The sequence below is a fragment of the Zeus faber genome, assembly GCF_960531495.2.
Source record: "Zeus faber genome assembly, chromosome: 11".
Taxonomy (NCBI): domain Eukaryota; kingdom Metazoa; phylum Chordata; class Actinopteri; order Zeiformes; family Zeidae; genus Zeus; species Zeus faber.
Window position 1 is genome coordinate 6,925,337 of NC_137205.1, and position 25,450 is coordinate 6,950,786.

The window sequence follows — 25,450 nt, forward strand, 5'->3', positions numbered from 1 at the left end:
TAAATCGATCACCCTGCACCTACTGCTGCTCTCCGAGCCGAGTTGGTCTCTCGCCGCCGCCCACAACCTCTAACCCAGCGCGCGGTGAACGCGCACTCGCCGATACACAATTGGACACAGATACAACGAAATAAAGCGACAATCTTAACAGAAAGACGAGACCGTTTAAGATGAACATTTCAAATCAGTTCATGCAGTGCATGGGTCAACCCCTTTGTCTGTAATGACATCAGCTGGTGCCTACGCCACTGATGTCATGCTGTGTGTGCGCAGCCAGCGCATGACATATTTATATATATTTTGCGGTTTTATGACACTTTCCACAACGCGCTGAGCAGGCTTACCTCAGCTGTGGCCTTTTGAAAATAATGTGCTTTAGTTGCAGTTGCTAAATTGGTGTGTCTGACACATTATTTTGGCATTTAAATATAGTTTTTTTCCCCCATTAGTTTTAATATGCACAGGGTTATCTCCTGCATTTTAACACAAACTTGTGAACAAAACATTCCTTTTTTATTTATTCCTTCACTGGATTCCATTTACAGCTGTTATTACATTGTTAATGCACAGACATTAAGATAACATCATTTAACGAGATATGTAAAGCTGTCCAACTATTCACATTGGTGGGGTTCATCCTGGCATTACAAAATAAGATTCAGGGACTTTCAAGTACTTCTGTTCATCACTGTTTCTTCCATTTTCAAGGACTTCCCCCAAAATAAATATAATACATGTTAAATGTGATCTTTATTAAATTCAAACCTATGATCTTAACCTCATTGTCTGTTAATTATATTAGTATATCAATTATTCTCATTGTCATCTACTATTATTATTATTCAATTTACATTTCCCTGGCATCATGTCATAAGAGATTCTCTAAACAATTTATTGTTAGGATTTGAATAAACGGGGGTTTATTCAAATCCTAATCGCCCCCCACAGCACAAAAGGGGGGATATTTTCAAGGTAATTCGACCCTACATTTCAGAGGACAAAAATCCAAGTGCTTCAAGGACCCGGACACCCGGTTGGTAGGTAGATAGGTAGGTAGGTAGGTAAGTAATTCCTTCTCAAAAAAAAAAAAAAACAGCCTGAGAGGGAAGACAGGAGGCGGAGGCTCGAGTATATGGCATAGTTTTACTTTCACATTATTCAGTACAGAGTAAATCTTAAATCTAACACAGGTATTTGACAGGTTTTTCTGGGTTTTTTTGGGTTGTTTTTTTTAAACACCGATACACGGGGGGGGTGCATTAGCTAGCGGATACTGCATGGACACACACGCACGCACGCACACACCCACACAATGATTACATTTTCCCATTTTTCCACTACAATGGTCGACGACGACCCACGACTCTCGGGTGCCAGACCGTTTGAACTAATAGAGCTGTAAAGAAAAGCCATTGGGTCTATTTGCCGCCCCCCCAACTTAGTAACAGTTATGACCCTATGTGAAATGTGAACCAGCACCCCCCCAAAAAGTGCCACAAGGTCTAACGGATGAAGCCTCGAAGAACTTTCGCCAAGTCTGTCAATGCAGACGTGGAAGTGCACGTCATTGAAAGGTGTTTTGATTTTTAACTCGAGATGGTGGCACCCCTTCGCCGCTGCACTCTTCATGTGCCGGTTAATCCGGTTAAGCACAGTTTATTGTGTGGGGGGGGGGTGGTCGCCGTGCGGCCGCCTCAAAACCCAGTGGGAAAAGAGGTCTATGGAGGTGGGGTCAAAGGTCAACTTGTTTCCTTAGTTTTTCGCTGCGCTCTCGGGGGAGACACGCTCGGGACGGTTTCAAAACGCGCTTAAAGCTTAAACAAGCCTGGCTTTGCCTCTTTCCGTATTAACACTGTAATCCCCCATCTTCCCCTGGTCCCCCCCCCCCCCTCCCCCTCTCCTATTCTGCCCGTTCGCTCTGAACTAAACCTCGTCCAGCTCGCACACCTGTCACTGGCCCTAATCGGACACAGTCCACAATGGGAACGTCCCTGGAAAGCGAGACAAACACTCAAAACCATTGCATCAATAGTTCCACTATGAAAAAACAAAACAAAAAAACAAAACAGAAAACAGAAATACACACACACACACATTAATCAAAAACATTTACCAAAAAAAAAAAAAAAAGGCTACTTAATTGATTTTTATATTTCTCCTTAGAACTTGAGCGGAATCATATGTTTTCTATATAAAGTACTACATGTCTGGGGGGGCTGGGGGGGTTAAGTGTGCCCCCAAAAAGGTTTGAAAAGGAGTCTCCGGGCATCCACCTAAAAGTGCACTGGCCATTTCCACTGGAATTGTATAGGAGGCCGGAGACTGGGAATGTGGGGAAGAGGGAACACTTTGAGAGTTAGCTCGAGCTTGGGAATTCAGTCGGGTGGAGAGCCAGGTCCCCCCACCCCGCCCCCCAGAGGTTGGACTTTTTTTAGTGTAATTTTTCCAGTATTTCGGTACAACTGCCCTCTGCTCCTCGTGAGCCAGCATGTAAATACATATGCCCACAAAAAGTTGCGGTGTATGTGCGTGCCTGCGCAAGTATCATCACAATAGACTCCCCATTTTGAAATGTATTCTTCTACGCCTTTCCTCTAAAAAGGAACAGCCCCACTATTTGAAATGATGAAACGTCCACTTGACAGTACAACCTCTTCGCCCTGAAAACATGTGTATGCCCGCGTGCGTGCGCGCACAGACCACACACGCGCACACACACACTTTTATATACACTTGCCAGCTATCAGCACGACTACAGGAGCATTTCGGGGGTGGAACTGAGCTATCAGGCACGGGGGGGACGCACCAGCACAAGTCTAGGAACAAACACACACTCGCACACACTCGCACACACTCGCACACATTCACACACTGTACACAGGTAAACACCGATTAAAAACAAGAACTTTAGCGGCAATGAGAACAGGAATAATAAGCAGAACTGGAATCATAATTTGTGACAATAGCAATGACAATAATATGGTCGCCGCAATCGGCGACGGCTGCTTTTTTTTCCCTTATGTCGGTTATACTTTTCTTCTTCTTCTTTTATTGATAAACTCTTTGTCGGGGGCGTGGCGAGGAAAGGAGGATCGGTTGGCATTGGGAGGGTAAAAGGGGACCAGATTTGGGGGGGGGGGGGGGGGGCGGGGCGGGACTGAGTATGATGTGATGATGGTCTGGGCACGAGGAGGGGGTGGGGGGGGCGGGGCCTCAAATTCAGAACTGTTCGGCCAGCAGCTCACACAGACGCTTGGAGACCGTGTCCTTACTGCAGCGCAGGGTCAGACGGTACATCTGAAGGAGGAGAGACAGCGAGAGAGGCGGGGTTACAAAGAGAGTCGTTCTCGGTACAGCTTGTTACCATCACTCCTCTCACTGTTCATATCAGCTTCTTCCATCCCCAAAAACAGCCCCCGATAACCAATACAAGGTAAATGTCAATTCAGGAGATGGTGTGGCCATTCAAATTAAATTCATCAAAATTATTGTTTTTTTACCCCATTTCACCCCTAGGTGCAGAAACGGCAAGCAAGCGGAGCATGGGACACACACACCAACCCCCCCAACCCCTCCCCAAAAAAGAAGAGAACTACAGCTTTGTGATTTGGGGGGGGGGGGTGGCTTGATTAACTGCTTTTAACCTTACACAGAAAAATAAACAGTTCATACGAGCTTGTTTTGCCCCCCCCCCACCCCCACGCTCATTTGCTGACTTTGGCCGATGTCACGAAAAACAATAAATAAAACACTGATTGAGTGAAACACTGGAGTGGCTAACACAAAAACAAGGGCGGTGATGTGACATGGATTTGGACACATTTTCAGCATGTCATCTCATGAGGGGAAACGGGGGGGTACAACGAAGAAGTACCCAGATAGATTTGGGGGGCACTAACCAATCAAAATAAATAAATAAATAAATAAATAAATAAATAAATAAATGAATGAATAAATAAAGAAAGGCCTGTTCAATTATATCTGACAATGCACTGGCAGGTTGGGCTTTGGGGGTGGGTGAAATGTAGATGGAGCTGCCTGGGAGCGTCTGCCGCTTCCACCCACCCAACCGCAAGAACATGGAACTGGGCGCCGTGATGCGTGGTGCTCTATGTTTTCTTTCGACCTCCAAAGACGTTTAACACCTGGAGAAGGCGAGGATTCCCCCTCCCAGTGGTATTTGCAGAAGGACGAGCTCCGTTTAAAAAAAATTCAAAGTAGAACCCGGTTTGGAGAACCGGGTGAGGGTAAAGGTGCCTGAAACCGTCGCAAGGTCTAGAAGGACCAGAACGCTAAGAAAACCCAGCTATGGAAGGGAACCCCGTTTAAGATTGACGTTTACATGTAGCACGTCTGACTATTGGCGGATTATATGCCAGATATTGAGCTTTTTCTTTTGGTACTGGGCACGTATTTTGCACCTTTATGACGCGGCATTCCTTGGCAAGTTCTTGGGATGGAAAGGTGGCCTACGGGAGAGCCTACAATGCATTCATTGGGACTAGGCAGCCATGGTCACCCACAGAGAGCGGCCCTAAGCGAAAAACAAATAGCCTTGTTGCACTTGGAGGATCGACACTTTGAGAGATGGGACAGTGATACAGAGAGAGAGAGAGAGAGAGATAGAGAGAGAGAGAGTTACCTGCACACCAGGCTTGAGTTGCAGCGACACACACACACAAACACACAGAGACACACAGACAGCTGTGAATGATGCAGTGTGGGCGCCAGTGCAACACATAAGGACAGATACAGTATACTGGGTCTGCTGAGTGTGTGTGTGCGTGCGTGCGTGTGTTTGAGAGTGTGTGTGTGTGTGTGTGTGTACTTCTTACCTGAGCCTGTGCGTTGGGCTCCAATCTGAGCAGGCAGCCCACCTGCTGGGCCTTGGTCTGGATAACCCCCGCACACACGTAGTTCTCTGGGTTTGGGTCCACGTTCTCCAGGAGGGCTGTCCCTAGACCCAACAGCTACACACACAAACAGACACACAGACACACAGACACATGGACACACACACACACAATTAAGGGAATAGATTATGAAGACAATCAAGAAGGGAAGAAGGGTGTGATCACAAATGAAGGTCTGCGTGTGCGTCGATACGCATCTTCGTACCTTGGCCTTGAGTACTTCCGTGTCCATGCCATGGTTGGCCTTGAAAATCTTCTGTGCTTCTTGCTGGGGCCTGAGGAATGTGGTCAGGGTGTAGCTATTAGTTGGTGGTATTGTTTGAAGCAATGACTTACAATTAGCCCAAATTGTCAACCTGGACAGAAAGATTATCAGCAGAATACAGACAAAACTATCCAGTGAATTTGAAGATCAGAGCAGATTTGAGGATTCCTCGACAAATTGTTTAACTCCTTAATCAATCCAGTTCTGCGTCTTCTGCATTTAATCAGCCCCGTCACACTTACTGGCTGAGCTGTTTCCAGCGCTGAAAGAAGTCGTGCGAGGCCATCTCTGTGGGCTGGAAGAATTTGTTGATAGTGACCGGCAGCTTGAGGGTAAGATTCTGTAGAGCTCCGCCGTATCTGTGGAGGGGACACAGGTCAGTGCGCCGGGCAGGGAAATGTACATGTCCCTGGCATAATCAATGTTGTAAAAGCGATTCTGGAAATGGTTTACCATGTTACAATTTCGGATAACAAAACCAGGAGGAATATCCCAGGTTTTCAATGACTGTGATATTTTTCAAGGACTTGTCAAGCACTTCAGCTCAAAAGGGGGGTATTGTCAAGGTATCAATTTCTGAGGATGAAATTCAAGCACCTCAGGGACATGGTAAGAAAGGCACTTTTAGCAAACTAGATTTCTTGCTGTGTTTTGAGCCCCAGTCATGTCCCAAAGAAGCCGTCGCTGTCATGAGCCACTCAGGTTCTGTGTTGCTAATAGCACGTTACTTAACTCACGTCACATACTTAAACTAAACCAAACATTCCCAAGAGAGCTTGCAAAAGGCAGATCAATTGACTGTCTATGCACCAAAAGGGCTTTGTACCTGAACTTTATGTTGAGCAGAGGGGCGTCACAGAAGTCAGTTAAGCACTCGATGTTGAGCACCTGCTGCACCTGGGCTCCTCCCTCCACTAGGGGCTCCACTGGCTTGGTCTGCACATTGAGCTGTGAACATATAGTGTCAAGGGAAAAAAAAAAAACAAAAAAAAAAAAAACACACAAAAAAACCCCCAAACCTCACTATGGTGTGGGAGTGGTTTAAGCAGCCACACCTGTCTTGGATCTAGGAAATTCAGCCCGGGATCAGAGTGGCTGTGTGCCCATTGCTCATCAGAGCAATAAACGAGCAAAAGGTAAATCACTCATCCCCCCACACAGACAGACAGAGGCTCTGTCATGACATGTGTCCATCTGCTCCTGGCTTGTTACATCTTGCCACTCGCCAATAAACTGGTGTGCTAACAACATTTCTCCTTGTGTCTCTGTGTCAGAGGGCCTGAAAACGCCACTCAGGTAGCGTGTGGCAGGCAGAACTGCCACGGTGGGCCTGCACAGGGACTCTCTGGCAAGGGGAAGGGACACAGAAGGACCGTCCGAAGACGTACTAGGCCACCAGCAAGACCGGGAGAGAACCATCCACAGCAACCACCATAGGTTACCGCCTGGAGCGCACGCACACACAGTCAGAGGTCTCAGTGGGCTGTTCCATATCTCTGCCAATGTCCAATCAGCGCAAAAGGACAAGAGACAGGCGCGCACACACACACACACACACACACACACACACACACACACACACACACACACACACACACACACACACACACACACACACACACACACACACACACACACACACACACACACACACACACACACACACACACACACACTTTTTTTTTTATGATATAGGATTTCTTTATTAGGATTCATTATTTAAATGACAGTATAATGAGTATTCTACGGAAGTGGGTGATCCATCACGGACTACATGAAACTACAGAGTCCTGTAGTGTGAAAGGATATGAGACTGCAGCTCCCCTGGGCAGGTGACTGTGGTGGTGAAGCTGGCAAACTGCACAGACGTCTTATTACCGTAGAACAGGTACATCCTCCCTGAAATAGATGCAGATGGCGATCACAAACTGATGGATGACAAGTGACCCAATCCCTGTTTTCACAGCATGTCAGAAGGATCTGCCGACTAAAATTTTGAATTGAAAATGGTTGACAATTTATCCTTTGAAATTTTGGAATATTCTGTGAGAAAGAGATATTACGAAGTGTTGTGATTTTTTTTGGCACCGATATGACTCCTGAACTGACAGATTTGCATCATTAGAATTTATTTGAGTCAACGGCCTCTTCAGCCCCATGAATATTCGTCTTGCATAAACTAGAGCAGGTTTTCAATGATGGATTGTTTATTAAAACAACTAAAAGCAATTATGCACGGTGAGAAATATTCACTACACCGGTGTTGACTTGTGACTTTTTTCACCATCTTCTTAAAGCTGGCAGTGTCTTCGTATCCCTCAATTAAACATTCCTGAGAATGTTTGCCTACAGTACATCTGGCATTGCTGTGATTAATGGTTGAACGCGACTCACCCAGGTTCTGGCGGTACTCCGACTTGATGCCAATCTGCAACAGCTGGTTCTCAAACAGCACTCCGTTGTTCTTGCACACAAATCTACACAGACAGACGACAGACAGACAGACAGACAGACAGACAGACAGACAGACAGACAGAGAAGAAACGCAAGGTGGTGGCTTGAATGCCGTCTTGGGAGACCCACTGCATGTTCTGCGAATCCGAAAACTAAAGTGCTACCGGGTTTAAAATTTTGCATTGGTGAAACTTGCGAGAAAACCAGCAACTATTGGTGAACAACAGAGACGGTGTGGTATCAATAAACATCTACGTAAAATCATGGACAATCTATTTGGTCTTTTTGTGAAGAACATACTCTCGCAACCTTCACGCTAACAAATGCTCAGGTCAGTGCAGGTGAGATGGCGTGTGTGTGTGTGTTGGTTAGATACCATAGCGCAAGAGAAGAAAGACACCCAACGAAGCTCTGCACAGACGGGAGGGAGAGCGTGAGCAATATCTATGTACAGAGAGCACCCTTACTTGTTCAGAAGCTCGTCTGCCTCGGGCAGAGGAGGGGCGGGATCCTCGGAAGCCGCAGAGGGGGGGGCAGAACTGAGAGACCACAGGACGGAGGGCAGCAGCGGATGAGAGAGCGAGGACAGGATGGACCCAGTGGAGGAGGAGCAAGAAGTGAGAACGAATGCAAGTAATGCAAGAGCATCAAGGAGGAGGACACCAGAACAAGAGGGAATGAGAGATAGAGAGAGAGAGACACACACACAAAATGCAAAGGTCGTTAGTAAAAGCCTCACGTCAGGATTGTATAGAAATGAGAGAATCCTACAACGAAACAAATGAAAAGTGTTTCCTGGCTAACAAACATGCTAAAATAAAGTATGATAGAGTCGACAGACTGACAGAATATGTGTTTGCGACTACGTCAGCCGTATTTGTAGCTTTCTAGGTGACATCGTGCTTTGCTACAGGCCCCTTACTCGGAGTCACCGGGACCCTCGACCAATAGGGAGTCAGAGGTCTCAGTGGGCTGTTCCAGATCTCTGCCAATGTCCAATCAGCACAAAAGCACACACACACACACACACACACACACACACACACACACACACACACACACACACACACACACACACACACACACACACACACACACACACACACACACACACACACACACACACACACACACACACACACACACACGACAACCAGGGAGAATGGAGAAAGGGAAAGAGGAAAAAAAACAAAAAAAAAAAGGCAAGAGAGAAAGACGGTCACGTACACGGCAAAGATAAAAAAAGGAGAATAGACAAAAGATTACACAAAGCAAATAAGAGCTGCAGAGCAGTAGACAGACAGAGGACGAGCACGTCTCGCAACCAGAACGCACAAAACGCGAAATGGAGACTAGGGGGACACACATCCATTTAGAAAGCAAAGGCGTGTTCCAAAATGGGGGCGGGGGGAGTGCTGATCTGGACCCTGTGGCATACTTTGACTCCTCAATTACAGATCAAATATTAGCAGGCTTCATCCTAGCATTACAAAATGACATTCAAGGACTTTCAAGTAGTGTTTTTTAAGTGCCATTTTTTCCATTTTCAAGAACTACCGCAAAACAAATATGCCGTAAAAACGATTCTGGAAAAACTCTGTTAAGTTATAATTTGAATAACAAAACCAGGGGGGATACCACAGGTTTTCAAATGATGCTACGTTTTGTTCAAGGACTTTTCAAACACTTAAACACAAAGGGGGCTATTTTCAAGGTATTCTGGTACTTCAAATTTCTGAGGACGAAATTCAAGCACTTCAAGCACCTCAAGGACCTGGTTAGAACCTTTTATTAGTAACAAAATACATTTCAAAGCCTCGTGTGGGGGGGGGGGGGTTCACCTTAGGAATCCTTCGTCGTTCACCCCCGTAGTGGGGGCGGCAGGCCCCACCTCGGAGAAGACATCCACTAGTAGGCTGCCGCTGCCGGGTGCGCCTGAGCCGAGTGGGACAGCAGAGCGAAGTCCAAGCAGATCAGGGGACGGGGAAGGCGTGGACTGGAAGGCAGAGAGAGGGTTTAAATGATGAAAGAGTGACAAACTGGCCGCGGAGTGTGTACAGTTAAGAAGAGGTGAAATTCAGGGACTGGACCGGAACGCGAGTGTTCTACGGGTGTTTAAACAAACTGGAAGCATGTATCTAACCTTGAAAACACAACATGCCTTCAAGGCTTTGTACAATCCCCAGAAATGACAAATAAAGCCTCTCCAGTAAAAAATACAGATAAACAGGGATCACATGTTTGGCCTGCAAGTAGTGGCTCCATTTCATTATTTTGACGCACTCAGAACTTGATCAGACCAACTGCCTCCTCCAGACTGACAGTAAACAGGAATAGAATATGAATAGAAATAGAATACAGAATAGGAGTAAACACTCAAATACAAGTATGTATTTCAGGCAGGTATGTATGGCCGCAAACATTGACTCCTGAGTTAACTGATCGGACCCACTGCTTCCCTAGCCACTCACAGCATTCGAGGCGGCCATGGCCGAGGTGTCCGCACCCCTGTCTCCACTTCCATTCAGCTCCCCGCCCTCCCTTTTCCCCTCTTCCAGCTCTGACACGGTCACAGCGCCAGGCCCCTTCTTCTTCTTGAGCTTGGCAAGGATGGAAGACTCCCTCTCTGGGAAGGGCGGCATCTCCTCCAGGACCGTGGCCTGGAATAGCACCAGCAGTACACACAGTCGGCAACATGTACTGTACTTTAGCACTGCGGTGGTTGAACTGACAACGTATGAATACTGCACTGGAAGCAGAGTGCTGCATTTCAATGTAGGCAACGGCTAGTAGAGCTCAGGGTTTTACAGTCAGGATGTTATCTGAACACACACACACACACACACACACACACACACACACACACACACACACACACACACACACACACACACACACACACACACACACACACACACACACACACACACACACACTTTGTGACTTTATCTTTATAAATCTACATTTTAAAAGATGGCCATTAGACCTGAAATTGCAAGTATGGGATCAGACCAAGGCTGTAATCTTAAAACAAAACTCACCAAAATGTCATGACAATATAATGCTACAGACGGACGATATACTGTAAGATAACAGAAATCATCTACCAGGTGCAGGCCTCAGACTTGCCCTAGTCTTGGTTAAAAAAAATATGATTTCCAGACGGAAGATTAGAGCTAATCTAGGTCTGAGTGAAGGTTTAAATTAAATCTGGCCGGAGGCAGGTTCGGCCAGATTTATCGTTGGATGAATGGACGTGGGCCTTCAGGTCGACCTTGACATTCTGGAATAAGACCAGCACCAAGATCAGACAGAAGGAGTCTACTAGTCTTTAATGACCTTAGTCTAGGACTTCCTAGTCCAGAACTAATCAACCTTAAATTATGTGACGTCTCAGCAAGGCATTTTTTCAATTCTGGATGAATTTAAATAGGATTAGCTTAGTCCTAAATTAAGATTAAACCCTGTCTGCAAAACCGCACAAAAAGATTTAAGGGGCAAAAAAACCCAACATCTCACAACGCCACCGTAACACAAGCAGTCACAATTCCCAAGTGGAATTATAGTCTCTAAATTGAGGTGACATCCCTGTTGGGCACTAACCAAGACATCTGTGCTGGCGATAGAGGAGAGCTTGAGATACTCCACGGCGCGCTGCTGTAGCTCGACGTCTGAGTTGCGGATCTGGCTGTCAGAGCGCAGCACCTCCTGGATAGTGGCCTTTGTCTCCGGGAAAAGGTTGATGAACTTGATGTAGGCGGAGAGCAGCAGGGCCCGGGTCGGCACCGAGCATAGGTGGAACTTAGAGTGGAGCAGGTTGAACTGCACGAGCGGGCTGTTTCAGAAAAGGAGGCAAGGTCGTATAAACATGACAGAAAAGGTTTTGATGGCAACAGTGGTAGCACTGAGCAAAATTTACCTTGAGCGAGGGTCTCCAGCAATGAGGTTCCCAAACTCCCCCAGGATGTAACCCCCAACCTTCACCATGTTCTCGTGGCATGCAGGGGCCTGCAGGGCCTGGAACCAGGGAATAGCGTGCGGTTAGACATGCCCACTAGAGATGGACCTTCTTTCCCTCCAGAACAAAATTGTAAACCAAGAATGTTTCCCCAGGACAGCCAAAAATTCATCCATGTGCTCACTTTCAAATCATGAATGAAACCTACAAACTATCAAAGAACATTTTCCCCAGCTGAAATAAGAGAAACTAGATAAAACCCTAAAATAAAGGGAAAACAACTAATCTTACCTATTGTTGTCAACTAACTGAAATAAATAATGTGGAATGTGAATTGCTTTTTTTTTTTTTTTCTTCTTCTTATGTTGCTCAAAATTATTGTGGAATTGAACTTGATAATTGTTTAGTGAATCCACGTCTTTCACATTCAGTCAGACAAAGTACCTTCTTCTTACTGAGAGACCACTAATTCCAAGGGTATTCTAACTGGATGTGGAGCAGGACCTCACAAAGTCCTTGCTAGAATTAAAATTGATTCAAACCCAAACTAAAATATTCCAGAACTAAAATTAAATCTTGATAAAACATGAAATGAAACCACAATGAAAATAGCCACCAATTTCAACAAGCTCCACCTGTGGAACAAGCCATTAGGACCGGAAATTGAGCTCCCGGTTCCCGAAACGGAGAATATTTCCAAAATGAGAGCTCTGCAGAAGAGGCCTCCCTCACCTCGAAGACGGTCTTGGCGGCGTAGCCCTGCACGTCGTCGCGGTTGATAACGATCTGGATGACGCGGTACCACACTTCCTCGCTAACGTAGTCACCGGCGATGCGGATGAGGTTGAGGATGGTGTCGACGTACCAGGAGTAGTCCACGGCATACTTCTCTGCCAAGATGGCCACCTTCAGCACCTGGAGGCGGGGGAGTAGTGTGGGTGAGGGAGCGAATCAGGGGGAACTTGTTCATACAAATACTTTTCAGGTGATATAGGGCTTGGGCGGGTATCGTCAGATTCTATTGAGGACTTTTCAAAGACGGTTTCAAAACAGTTTTGAGTGAAGCTAACCAAATTCTTGTTCATTTTGAGCCTAAAACGCATTTATTCAGAATTATTTTGCATTTCCTCCTTTTCAATGACAGAAAAATAAAATCTAAGATATACAAATCAAAAAATAAGAGATTGAGTTTGGCGGGACGACATAATGGACCGTGCCCCCGCATACCATTTCCTCTCTGATAGAGTAGTCCGCTGTCTCCAGGTAGCTGAGCATCTCAGCAACAATCTGCTTGGCGTTGCTACGGTCGCACATGGCGTAGAGCAAATCGGCAGCCCTCTGCCGCACGCTGACGTCCCTCTCCGTCTAAACAAACGGAGGGGAAAAGGCAGAGAACACGCAGATGAAGAGAATAAGCTCCCATCGAGGGAAGACCTTCTCGTCATCATTGATCTCATTCAAAAGCTCAAGTTGACATCCGGACCGACCTTGAGAGCGTTGATCACCGTCTCGATGTGTGTTTTGACGGCCTCATGGGAGAACTCGGAGCTGGCCAGCGTGCACATGCTTTCAAGAGCTAGGTAGCGTAGGTTGGTCTCGCGGTGCTGCAGGAACTGGCCCAGTTGGTTACAGGCCCGCACAAGCAGGTTGGGCTCACTGGAGACCGGTGGAGGCAGGGAGAGGGAAGTGACTTTGAAGGCAGTCCACAGCAATTTTCCAAACATTTGAGTATGTAAATAACGTTTCAACCTAATCTAACAAGGCTTCCAGGGATTCTTCCCTTGTCCATTCAATGGTTTAAAGGTATTTGTTTCATGTCTAGTTTAATATTAAACTCTTCAGAAGGCTGCAGTAAAGTAATTTACTTTACTAATCCCTAAAGTGTGTGTGCCTCCCACCTGTCATAGTGGATGATGAGGGAGATGGCCTCAAAGAGGATGGCGTTCTTGGCGTTGGAGTGCTGCACCTTCTTGGACTTAGGCGGCTCCTGGGCCTTGTTAAGGATGGTCTCCAGACACTCCACCAGGCGGCCCTTAACGGCGCCGTCCTCTGGCGGAGGGTAGCACTGCAGTAGGCGCAACAGCTTGCAGGAAAGCCATGGCGCGGGGACAAAGTAGTAGGTGTAGTCTTGGAGGTCAGTGGAGGCCGATGACACAATCTGCATGGGGGGGCATAAGTAGTTTGTTTTGAATCTTCATCACAAAAAAAAAAAAAAAAAAAGTTTAAAATACAAAGATCATTCCTTAAATTAGTTCACCTTTCCCAGTTCCCCCGCATGAGAGTGTGTGTTGCTCATTTATTGGCTGTTAATTCTCTTGCGGATTCAAAATGTAACTTCCAAGTAATGCTTTGAAGGTATGGATGTGTGTGGCTTTAGAAAGAAAAAGCTAAGGGGGAGGCCACTCTAGCACACTTTTTATTTGAAATATAACAATGGTTTTTGACATTTTGACATTATTTGTACATTTAAAAGGAATGTTGGATTGATTATGACTGGACTGGATTAAAGAGCAGTAATTCAAGACCAATACTTCTGTGCTTAATCTATTGAAGAGATATCATGACCAATGATAAACTGTTTACTTAATTTTATTAAAAACATATAGGTGTCCAGCCCACAGGGCTGGAACCCTACTGTTTTAGTTGGGATATTTATTATTATTTTTCTCTTTGGCATTTTTCCGGATGAAAGTGTCTGGCGCACAGTAACTGCCGAACCCACAGACATGAGTGAAGTGTCATTGGATACAGGGCAGTTTCGAGATTGTGTTGGTCCAAGTTTGAGCCACAATCTTTATTTGGAGCAGGAATTATTGAAAAGCGTTGCCAATCTACTGGAAATAGCTGAACTTTGGTGGAGCCGGCTGGGGTGGTAAAGAGGGGCGCTTTGTGACACCATCACCCAATTTTTTATATATGTGCAGGTTGTGGCTCTATGGGGGCTTTCATATGGGGCGAGGTGCGGTCCAGACTCCATTGGTATGTATTGGTTGGTTTGTGCAGGATCTGTGCCGGGTCGAGACGAGAGGGAGCCGATGCTACGTTCCATGGGAAGTCGGAAAATTGTAACTCGTGTTGGTAGGAAGTAAGGCTGCATTCCATGGGAACTTGGAAAATTTATTTGAATTGATGCTGCGTTCCATGAAACTTGAAAAATTGTAATTCAGCTCGATAGAAACTGATGCTATGTTTCAGGGAAACTCAGAAAACTTTAATTTGTGAGTAATGCGACTAACCTGGATCCTGTGCATTGCTGCCTGTAGCTATATTTATTTTTATTATTAATAGTATTATTATTATTATTAATAATACTACTATTGAGTAACTTCTATTAATTTAAAGTATACATTATACAGGCTGTGTATGAAAGGTTCTATACAAAAAGGTTGTTATTATTACAACTATCTTCCATATGTGTTTAAATCTTGTAAAAAAAATAAAAAATTGAAAATGTAGTAGGTGTAATAATTAAATTATCCTTAATATTAGGGAGGGATTAAGCAAATCAAAACCACAGCAAATTTGAGCTCTTGGGTATATGGTTGTCCAAGGGAGGGCTTAACTACTGATGACAAAGGAAATTATCTTAAATTATTTCTACAGTAGCCTGCAGAAAGGTTCACACACACACACACACACACACACACACACACACACACACACACACACACACACACACACACACACACACACACACACACACACACACACACACACACACACACACACACTCTTACCCTGCTGAGCCGGGACACAGCCAGGGACACGCAGGTTTTGAACTCATCTGGATTCTTCTGGCTGAGGCAGGTGATGAGAGAGATTGCTGCCGTCACAACTCCCTGGAAGGAAGAAGGCAGGAGGACAGTTAGTAACAGGAGCATTCTTCAACGCAAATACAGAAAAACGGGGGTGGGGGGGCTCGTCTCACCATGTGCTGGTCGTTGAGGAGGTGCACCACGCGGGAGGTCCACTCGCCCATCAGAACCAGGTCAGGGGAGGTTTTGTAAAGACGCAGCAGGCACAGGGCAGCCGACTGCTTCACACTGTCCATAGTGTCACTGGAGGGACAGTCTTACTTGAGTATGACTCAGCAGCGTATTGTCCCCCGGTGGATGTTAAAATTGTACACATCGTCAAACGTACATCAACCCAATTAAATTATGGCTAACATAGACAAGAAGAGAAGCCATGAAACATAAGGGCATAGACCGTTATTTGACTGTTATTTAGGAATCCACTTCATTTGGACTTATGGATGGCATATCTACAGTATATCTTAAGAATCTAGAAAACTAGCTGAAATGGAAACAGTTGAAACTCAGACCTTTATGTTTTGCCATCAATGCACTGGGGTTCCAGGCCTCACCTGAGTCCGTCACAAAAACCGACAACAAGACTGCACCCTCAAAGGTTTTTGCAAGATATCCTCCTTTTTGTAGCAAAAATAAATAAATACATAAATAAATAAATATTTAATGATTTAGAATCAAACATACTAAATATTTGAAGGCACTTCTGTAATAGACAGGCAAGCCTAAATGATAAATGATGATATGTAAAAAAAATTACATACATTATTTTCATTAGCATTAACAGATATTGCAGAGCAAATCTGCCATGACATGCATACTTGGTCTGCATTATTAATCATTAAAGGCATGATGGGGATAATTTCTGGTTATTCTTTTGACACAAAATAAGATGGATTTTTACTTGAGATTACATGAGGGCTGATTTCAATCTGATTTTCAACACCGTTGACCCAAGTACCCATCTTTAAATTTTGATTTCCTTAAAAAATAAAAATACACCCGAACTATTCAACTTTAGTGTGTGCATAAGATGGCAGCTTATGTAGAGTCCTGTCAAAGGTTTTGTTTCCATGATCTAAATCCACAACAAAACTGAATTACTATGTGTTACCATCAACTGGTGTGATGGGAATGAACAACCTTACGTGCACAGGGCGCTCCAATAACGGTTGCTTAGCAACAACCACTGAGAAACTCGAACTGAGGGAAGAGAATAGAGTTCTAGAGATGTACCACAATTTGCCGTTGGAGGTGTCAGTGTACTTTTACAGTGGGGCAAAAAAGTATTTAGTCAGCCACCAATTGTGCAAGTTCTCCCACTTAAAAAGATGAGAGAGGCCTGTAATTTTCATCATAGGTACACGTTGACTATGAGGGACAAAATGAGAAAAAAAAATCCAGAAAATCACATTGTCTAATTTTTAAAGAATTTATTTGCAAATTATGGTGGAAAATAAGTATTTGGTCAATAACAAAAGTTCATCTCAATACTTTGTTATATACCCTTTGTTTGCAATGACAGAGGTCAAACATTTTCTGTAAGTCTTCACAAGGTTTTCACACACTGTTGCTAGTATTTTGGCCCATTCCTCCATGCAGATCTCCTCTAGAGCAGTGATGTTTTGGGGCTGTCGCTGGGCAACACAGACTTTCAACTCCCTCCAAAGATTTTCTATGGGGTTGAGATCTGGAGACTGGCTAGGCCACTCCAGGACCTTGAAATGCTTCTTACGAAGCCACTCCTTCGTTGCCCGGGCGGTGTGTTTGGGATCATTGTCATGCTGAAAGACACAGCCACGTTTCATCTTCAATGCCCTTGCTGATGGAAGGAGGTTTTCACTCAAAATCTCACGATACATGGCTCCATTCATTCTTTCCTTTACACGGATCAGTGGTCCTGGTCCCTTTGCAGAAAAACAGCCCCAAAGCATGATGTTTCCACCCCCATGCTTCACAGTAGGTATGGTGTTATTTGGATGCAACTCAGCTTTCTTTCTCCTCCAAACACGACAAGTTGAGTTTTTACCAAAAAGTTATATTTTGGTTTCATCTGACCGTATGACATTCTCCCAATCCTCTTCTGGATCATCCAAATGCTCTCTAGCAAACTTCAGACGGGCCTGGACATGTACTGGCTTAAGCAGGGGGACACGTCTGGCACTGCAGGATTTGAGTCCCTGGTGGCGTAGTGTGTTACTGATGGTAGCCTTTGTTACTGTGGTCCCAGCTCTCTGCAGGTCATTCACTAGGTCCCCCGTGTGGTTCTGGGATGTTTGCTCACCATTCTTGTGATCATTTTGACCCCACGGGGTGAGATCTTGCGTGGAGCCCCAGATGGAGGGAGATTATCAGTGGTCTTGTATGTCTTCCATTTTCTAATAATTGCTCCCACAGTTGATTTCTTCACAACAAGCTGCTTACCTATTGCAGATTCAGTCTTCCCTGCCTGATGCAGGTCTACAATTTTGTTTCTGGTGTCCTTTGACAGCTCTTTGGTCTTGGCCATAGTGGAGTTTGGAGTGTGACTGTTTGATGTTGTGGACAGGTGTCTTTTATAATGATAACGAGTTCAAACAGGTGCCATTAATACAGGTAACGAGTGGAGGACAGAGGAGCCTCTTAAAGAAAAAGTTACAGGTCTGTGAAAGCCAGAAATCTTGCTTGTTTGTAGGTGACCTAATACTTATTTGTCTCCATTCTGTCTCTCATAGTCGAAGTGTACCTATGATGAAAATTACAGGCCTCTCTCATCTTTTTAAGTGGGAGAACTTGCACAATTGGAGGCTGACTAAATACTTTTTGCCCCACTGTATGCCAGCTGGCCATATTCCACAGTGCCCGATGAACAGGACAAAGGAAAGCAAAGGCCAATATTGAAACAGCTGATGCTACTGCATTGTGATGTCCGCCTTACATACACGTTTGTGACATCATCATTCACTTTCACTACTATTGACCAAGCATTGCTTCTGCTTTGACACACAACCTACCAACTAACTATTTGTGCATATGCAATTACAAATAAAACAGTTACACTGGTCGATGCTAATTAGTTCACAGACGTGCAGAGGAACACTGCATTTTGTAAAGGTGGAATCTGAAGGGCGGGGGATGCCCTCATAAGGCCAGAATATACAATCTTCTCCTTACCTTTATTCAATTTATCCTAAATTAAAAGACATTTTAATTACAGCTAGATTCTCAGACCACTATTTTACTGGCTCCTGCCCCCTCCGCTAGCTCACCCGGCCACAAGGATGCGGGGGATCTCCCCGGCGAAGGCCTCGGCCATCTCGCGGCTGCCCACGTTGGCGATGCAGTGCAGGGCCAGGCACATGAAAGTGGGGTTGCGGCTGGACAGGTCATTCTTGATGGCGTTGTTGATCAGTCGGATCAGCTCACTGTTGCTGTTCACCAGCACCGAGATAAACAGGTAGCCCTGATGGGGGGGGGGGGGGAGGGGGATTTTTTTGACTTTTTAAAAACACTTTTATTGAACACATGTGGTATCTACTGATTCCAGTGGCACAAGCTAAAAAACTAGAAGACAATTAAATGAACAAAGCAATAAATACATACATGTTATTAATAATGATATACAGTAATCATGTAATCATAATACTAACTCAAAAAACAAAGTAAGATGCACTCTTCATATTTCTGTATAAGACTCAATCTGATACAATTTAAAATATTTCACTGCCTGCATTTTTCCAATAATAAATTGTCCAAAATGTATCCATCTGTCCACCCAGAATGTCCTAGGTGCCGTCATACCCTAGTCTCTCTAGTTCTGGTCCTGCCAATCTCTAAGAAGCTTCTGGTCATCAATCTTTGATTCTTTTTCATTTTTATGCAATATAACACTGAATCCCAACACCCTTACTGCCATTTATGGAATAGTCCAGTCAGAGGAGGTCCTCTTTGGTCATCAAAAAATGCAATTGCCTCTCTGCTGGCCCGTCGACTCATCTTGTTTAATTGGAAGGCAGAAAAGCCATCCTTTAAGCAGTGGATTCAGGAGGTGATGTCGATGTTGAAATTAGAAAAGGTAAAATATACTGTATGTGGATCATGCCAAAAGCTGAATGAAACCTGGGCTCCATTTATTAGTTATTTTGAAAATCTATCCTTTGACTGAACAATCCGGAGGTAACGGATATGTAAACTGGTTTATTCAAATACCAAAAGTGTAAAGGACAAAGTTGGTAAATAGTTTTCTTTGATTGGTTGCTGGAATGTTATGATTATTAAGCAATTTGTTATATGTTATTTGGGTTTTTCTTTTTGTGTCTTTTCTAGTGTTCTTTTTTAAAATGTGTTATTTATTTTGTATTGTGAAAATGTTAATGAAGTTGTAAAAAATAAATAAATAAATAAAAAAATTAAAAAATAAAAAATAAAAAACATTATGAGAGAGAGAGAGAGCGCGAGAGAAGGGAGGATGTAAGAAAGACAAGATATGAAAAAACATTTTTGGGGGTCGGGACAGGAAGAATGAAATCAGTGAGCGGCTGAAAGTGCAAGAGAGGTCATGCAGAATGATCACACAGACTAAAGGGTAGTGGTGGAAGAAGGAAATGGAGAACTCAAAGAGAGAGGAAATGGAGAAAATGTTTGTGGGGTGAGAGAGACCCTTGGCTGTTTGGCTTGATGCTGAGTCAGCGGGGGGTGGGGGGAGGTCACACTGCCACTCAGTCGCACACAGGTAGGCAATGGGAGGAAGAAAAACACCCGGAATGTTCTTATACCAAGAGAACCATCTCATCAAACCGACAGTTACCAAGATGGCGACAATTAAAGTGAATTAATTCAAGGAAAAAAGAAAAATGCTTAGGAAAGCCAATAACATATTCAAGATGGAAAACAGAATGATTAACTATGGCATACAGGTCTTGTCCTCTTTCAATGGGTTAAGGTGATACATTCTTCTTCAAACCCTTATTCAAGGGGATTCAGCTCTTAAGATTTATTCAAGCTAAATTAAAGACACACAAACACTAGCATGTTTTTCATTGGCCTACAATGTGCAGTGCTTATTATTGGTTTTCCACCAGATATCATAATATCACAATATAGGGGCATAACGGAGCTGCCGCCACAGAACTCAAAGTCACGCTACTTACCATTACCGTCTATGTTTTACTCAGACTCCACAATTTAGCTCCGGAAAAGCTCCTCTGGTTTTATGTTGTTTGTTTAAGTTGCTGTTGAAGGGCTTCACAAACTACACAACAGCATATTAAGTAGGCGTCAAAGTGTTAAAATATCCTTTAGTATAGTGGGTTTGATGTCTCTACATCTCCAACACTTGGGTGAGAAGTCCTGACACATCACAATTAAAACTCCTTCAACATTTCCCTTTCCTGTCCAAATCCTCTGCCAACTTGGGATTGAGCAACAGCAGCCACAAACCAAGCCCTCATCCAAACTGAAGGCAGTTTTCGCATTCATGCGACTAGGTTTGATGAAGAGATAAACCGCCACTCGCCACTTTTGCAATTGCCAATAGCTCTGTAACGTCACAGCAGTGTTTCCAATACCAAGCTTGAGTCTGAAAAGTCGAAAAGACAGTACATTTTCTGGACATACAAATGCCTGTTTTATTTTCTTTTGTAACAAGTGTGATTTCAAATGATCTTTTTAACTGGTAAGAATTGTTGCGCTTGAACTGGGTAGTAGACCAAACCTCGAGACTTTACAATGGGCTACATTGTTAGATGAGAAGGCTCCCCCAAGGGATGTCTGTCCAAGCCTCCACCGAAGTAGAGACAGACTAGGTCAAGGACCAGTCAAAGAAAAGAGTTAGTTGAGCAACAGCTACTCCAAGTCCCCCCCACCCCATTTTATGCCTTGCCAGTCTGAAGGCCAAGAGACACAAATACAACTTGACAGGACGTGTTCAGCTTTCAACAATAACTGCCTGAGAACGACGTGTAAATCTTTGTTGTCAGTCATTTGGCTTTATAAACAATAATTGCAGATAAAATGTAAATAGCATCATAACAAAAAGTAGTATTTTCACCAAACCAGCCAGATATCCCCCCGCCCCCAGCTCCCCACCATAGTGTGATAATAACAATGTTATTATTACAGTTTAATTGCCGTGGGATCCTTCACAATTTCAGCTTGTGCCTCTCCAGAGAGTCTTGACAACGTAATCCAGTACACCCTACCTGGAACTAGTAGGTTTCCATTTAAAAAAAGGGGTCAACCACTTTTATAGTCAGTGGATTCCTCGGGCTTGTACTTTCCAGTCAAAATGAGGTTGACATACAGTTCAGTGATCTCAGGATCTGTCAACAAATGGGACAGTGTGGACCTTGGGATTTGGGTTTAGTGCAAGAAGATAGGCTTTTGTTGACTGTTCAAAGGGAATGCTTCTGTGTGTGTGTGTGGGGGGGGGGGCAAAGATGCAGAAAACAAAAAGAAAGGGATGAAAAGTTAAAAGAATGGGCTTGTTTTCACACACACACGCACGCACACGCACGCACGCACACGCACGCGCCAACACTTACGATCTGCTTCTCTGTGTACTTGTTGGAGCTGAGCAGGTTGACGGCCTCCATGTGCCCAAAGTCGATGTCATGGCCGAGCAGGAAGATGAACAGCAACTTGCAGACATACTTCTTCTTGCTGTAGCCGTCCAGAGCCTTGTCCCCCTTAAACTTGGAACGAATATTGGCCAGCTCCTTATTGATGCGTTTAATCTCTGCTTCCTTGCTTTTACCTGGTGTGAGAGGAGGGAGGGAGAGAGGGGGAATATCAAGACATCATTAGCCTTCTCCCAGAGTGTGTTAGAAGGGTGACCGTCCAAAGAGGGAGACACCAAGAAAGGCTTAGATTGGGGCCTAAATGGGTAGACATTTCCACCACAAGGCATTAAGCGCTTGAGTTTGACAGCCACGAAAGCCCCCGGAAATATGCAAATTGTGCCGGTTTTTGGAAAGAATACACATACAAGGCATAGGCAGTGGTTTCTCAGGAATAGGGAGACATTGTGTATTAGCAAAATCAAAGTTATGGCCACAGATTATGGCCAAATCAGAGAAAACCCAGACACCATTATAGGAAAACGCATACAGGTACTCATCACTTAATGGCCTACCTGTTAAACGACCATTCGGACTTACGACCAACTCTCTGACCAGTCTGTATTGTACGCTGTGTACAATACCACAGCGTGCGCGGCGTGTGTGACGTCTCAGCATCAAGCATCTCATCACGCATCAGTTCCCATTCTCAGTCTCGTTCCTGCTGTCTGTCAGTATTCACTACACTGGCATTCACAATCGCCACGCCCCCTTACGTGAAATAACATATGTCGTCCTCTCTTATCAACCAATTAATTTAACGACCTGGTTGTAGGAACAGAACTCGGTCATTAAGTGAGGAGTACCTGTACTTTTAAATTCATAACCAAGTTTCACAGAATGGATAAGGAATGGCTTATGCAAGAACGTGCTGGGGATGGGGGTGTTAAACAGTGAGCAAATGGTGGAGGATGAAAGCACGCCTAAGGAAATGTTTACATTACACTGACATAGATAAATGCATGGATGAGAGTGCTGGGCAATAAACTGTGTTTGGAGAAGTTGAACATGAATGAATGCCAAAAATGTCAAAAGCAGAATTGATCAAATCAAGAGATACCAGACATATTAACCGTAACACACCTGCTCCTGAATAAGCAACATATTGTGAATCATCAGAACAATATTCAAACCCAATTACTTTAGTTCTGAGTTAGATAGGTAGATAAAATGATAAGCTGCACAACTAAATCAGGCTTTTAGAAAAAATTGCAATAAGAGCCTTACTATCAAAGTTAATGTCATGAAACCTATCTGGGTCCATGAAATAATTCTTAAGGAGCAGCACTGTAATTGCAGTCAGTTCATGTGATAAAAGGCAATTCCTATGAATAGTTATCTGATCAGCATCACAGTCAGGGACACTTGCTATACTAGCTTGGTATACACAGAGAATAGACAGGGTTTTGTGTTCGACAGTATTTTCTAAGTATTCACTTTAAATGCAAATGTGAATAATGGCACAATGTTTAAATAAAAAAATGACAAAAAATAAAATAGACAGACTACATCTCAACACGTTATTCCAGTTGATGGGCTATTAAAGATTAGGCTAGCTGCCTTATTGGTGTGTTGGGCTTGTGGAAAGTTCTAGACTTTCTACTGGTTTGATTGATTGTGTGTGAAAACGAGTCAGTGGACCCAGGTGAACCGTGACTGTCCGTTTTGCCCCAATTTCAGGGAAAATAAGACCAATTACAATACCATTACAACAAGACATTGAAGTATTGTGGAGCTTCTCTCCCCTACATGCACTGTTTCAACTGTTGCAGTCAGTATACTCAAAATTAAAAAAGGACAAACAAATACATATGAATTTGAAATAGCAAATCCGGCACAGTATCCAAACAAGCCAATAGATCAAGCTAGGGACAACCGTTTGTCCAAGGCGGGTGTCTGACGAGGTGTAATCTACAAAAAACAGACCTTGTATTCTTCACTGTGGCACTAGTGGCATCGGTTAGTTACAGAACATGGAATGTGAATGAAATACAGGTGTTATAGCAGGAAAAACACTGCAAGTTGAGACACAGTTTAAAAAAAATAAAGTTAACAGTGGGTAGTACTACGTCAACTAGTGAGCCCCCTGGGAGGGTGACCGTTACGTTAAAGTATATAGCAGCAGTGTGTAGCAATAATATGCAGAGATAATTCTAGTATATACAGTAAATATGTGTGTAGACATGCTGGACAAGCTGGATGAGACAGTAGTAATAGTCGCAATAATAGATACTAGTATTAATGGTAATAGTGTGGTTTATTTCTAGTGTTCACAAATACGGTCAACTAAGAAAAACAGTTAATATATAACCCAAATTATATTCTAAATAAGGCAATGCTCAAATGTCCACCTACTGTGTGCCGAACATGTGGCTATTGTCAATCATCTCCTAAACAAGTATATGACTTTGATAGAACCATTAATATAAAAGTCACACCAGATAATGCAGATTAACAGAACGAGGCACTTACAGTTGCGGATGTCGGAGATGAACACCGCTAATCCGCGCATCCCGTCGCCCTTCGACACAGCCGGCATGTCTGCAGCTTTCTGTCCTCACTCCGGCCTTTCTGGCAAAAAATATGATCCGATGTCGGTCAGCTTTCTCAAACTGCCCTTGCGCCGAAGGTAAGCTTCCTTGGAGTATTGGCTCGCAGGCTAATTAAGCCAGGAAGATCCGTGGTGACGGTAGTAAAATAGAGTTGGAGATGCGATCGCGGACTGAAACTTTAATATGATCCAAGTTAACAGACCGTACGGCATCTAGCAACAGGGAGTCAACAATAACTAGCTCCTTTCGCTGGATCTTTATTTCATTCAATCCCTCCCGATGTCCGAACAGAACCGAAGTGAGCTGCCGGTTCTGTCAGCGTTCGACGTCTGCGGTAGTAAGAAACCGAATAAAGCCAAGTGGGAACGACAGTTTTGGAGAAAACCCCAAGGAAACAAACACCAGGAAACTGTTGGATAATGTCCGAAAAATGTAAGTTAGCTTCGTGTCACTCACGGTCAAGCTAGCTGAACAGCTAGCTAGCTAGCTGGCTGGCTAGCGATACCATTCAAATACAGGGATACATCACCGAATGGAGCGTAATCACACAGCGAATGGTGATCGTTTCCATGCGGGGATACACAACTAAATTACGGCTCTCTTCAATATTTGAACGAGATGTTGTAAGTGCGAGGTCGTCAACAACTGATGTCCGCTCGGATCCGCTGCCTGGGCTCGTGACAGCAGCGGGACTGGTCGACGCAGCCCCGTCCTGTTTCGCTCACGCGCGCACGCGCGCTCCGAGACGACGAGTTGTGATTGGCTGTAAGGGCGCCTCGTGACTCCGGGGCCGAACAGTGATTGGCCAGTTCAGCTGTCCAACAATTACGGGCGCTCCACGATCAGGTTCAGTACTGCTATGTCCCATCGATCCAATAATAATAATAATCATAATTATCATAA

The 25,450-nt window shown here is 44.3% G+C and overlaps 1 protein-coding gene across 1 annotated transcript; it reads right to left on the reverse strand.

Moving 5' to 3' along the window:
- Positions 1-1,847: 1,847 nt before the first annotated feature.
- Positions 1,848-25,133, reverse strand: ap2a1 (adaptor related protein complex 2 subunit alpha 1). Its single transcript, XM_080009191.1, has 22 exons — positions 24,468-25,133; positions 21,921-22,132; positions 18,648-18,841; positions 15,519-15,648; positions 15,328-15,429; positions 13,489-13,748; positions 13,078-13,246; positions 12,818-12,955; positions 12,323-12,505; positions 11,552-11,649; positions 11,236-11,467; positions 10,104-10,292; positions 9,474-9,628; positions 8,555-8,617; positions 8,100-8,171; positions 7,573-7,655; positions 6,987-7,077; positions 6,005-6,127; positions 5,421-5,537; positions 5,119-5,188; positions 4,836-4,970; positions 1,848-3,297 (listed from the first exon to the last, which is right to left on the reverse strand). The coding sequence occupies exons 1-22, from the start codon at positions 24,532-24,534 to the stop codon at positions 3,220-3,222; spliced, it is 2,961 nt and encodes a 986-aa protein (XP_079865317.1). The 5' UTR covers positions 24,535-25,133; the 3' UTR covers positions 1,848-3,219.
- Between the last annotated feature and the right edge of the window lie 317 nt (positions 25,134-25,450).

What these genes read in the sequence shown, in the direction of transcription:
- ap2a1 (XM_080009191.1), bottom strand. Translation starts at nt 24,534, where the DNA reads ATGCCGGCTGTGTCGAAGGGCGACGGGATGCGCGGATTAGCGGTGTTC. An exon ending in AACGACGAAGGATTCCTAAG is followed by an intron (nt 8,618 to 9,473) that starts GTGAACCCCCCC and finishes GGACATTGGCAG; the next exon opens with AGATCTGGAACAGCCCACTG. An exon ending in AGCCCAACGCACAGGCTCAG is followed by an intron (nt 3,298 to 4,835) that starts GTAAGAAGTACA and finishes CTCCTCCTTCAG; the next exon opens with ATGTACCGTCTGACCCTGCG.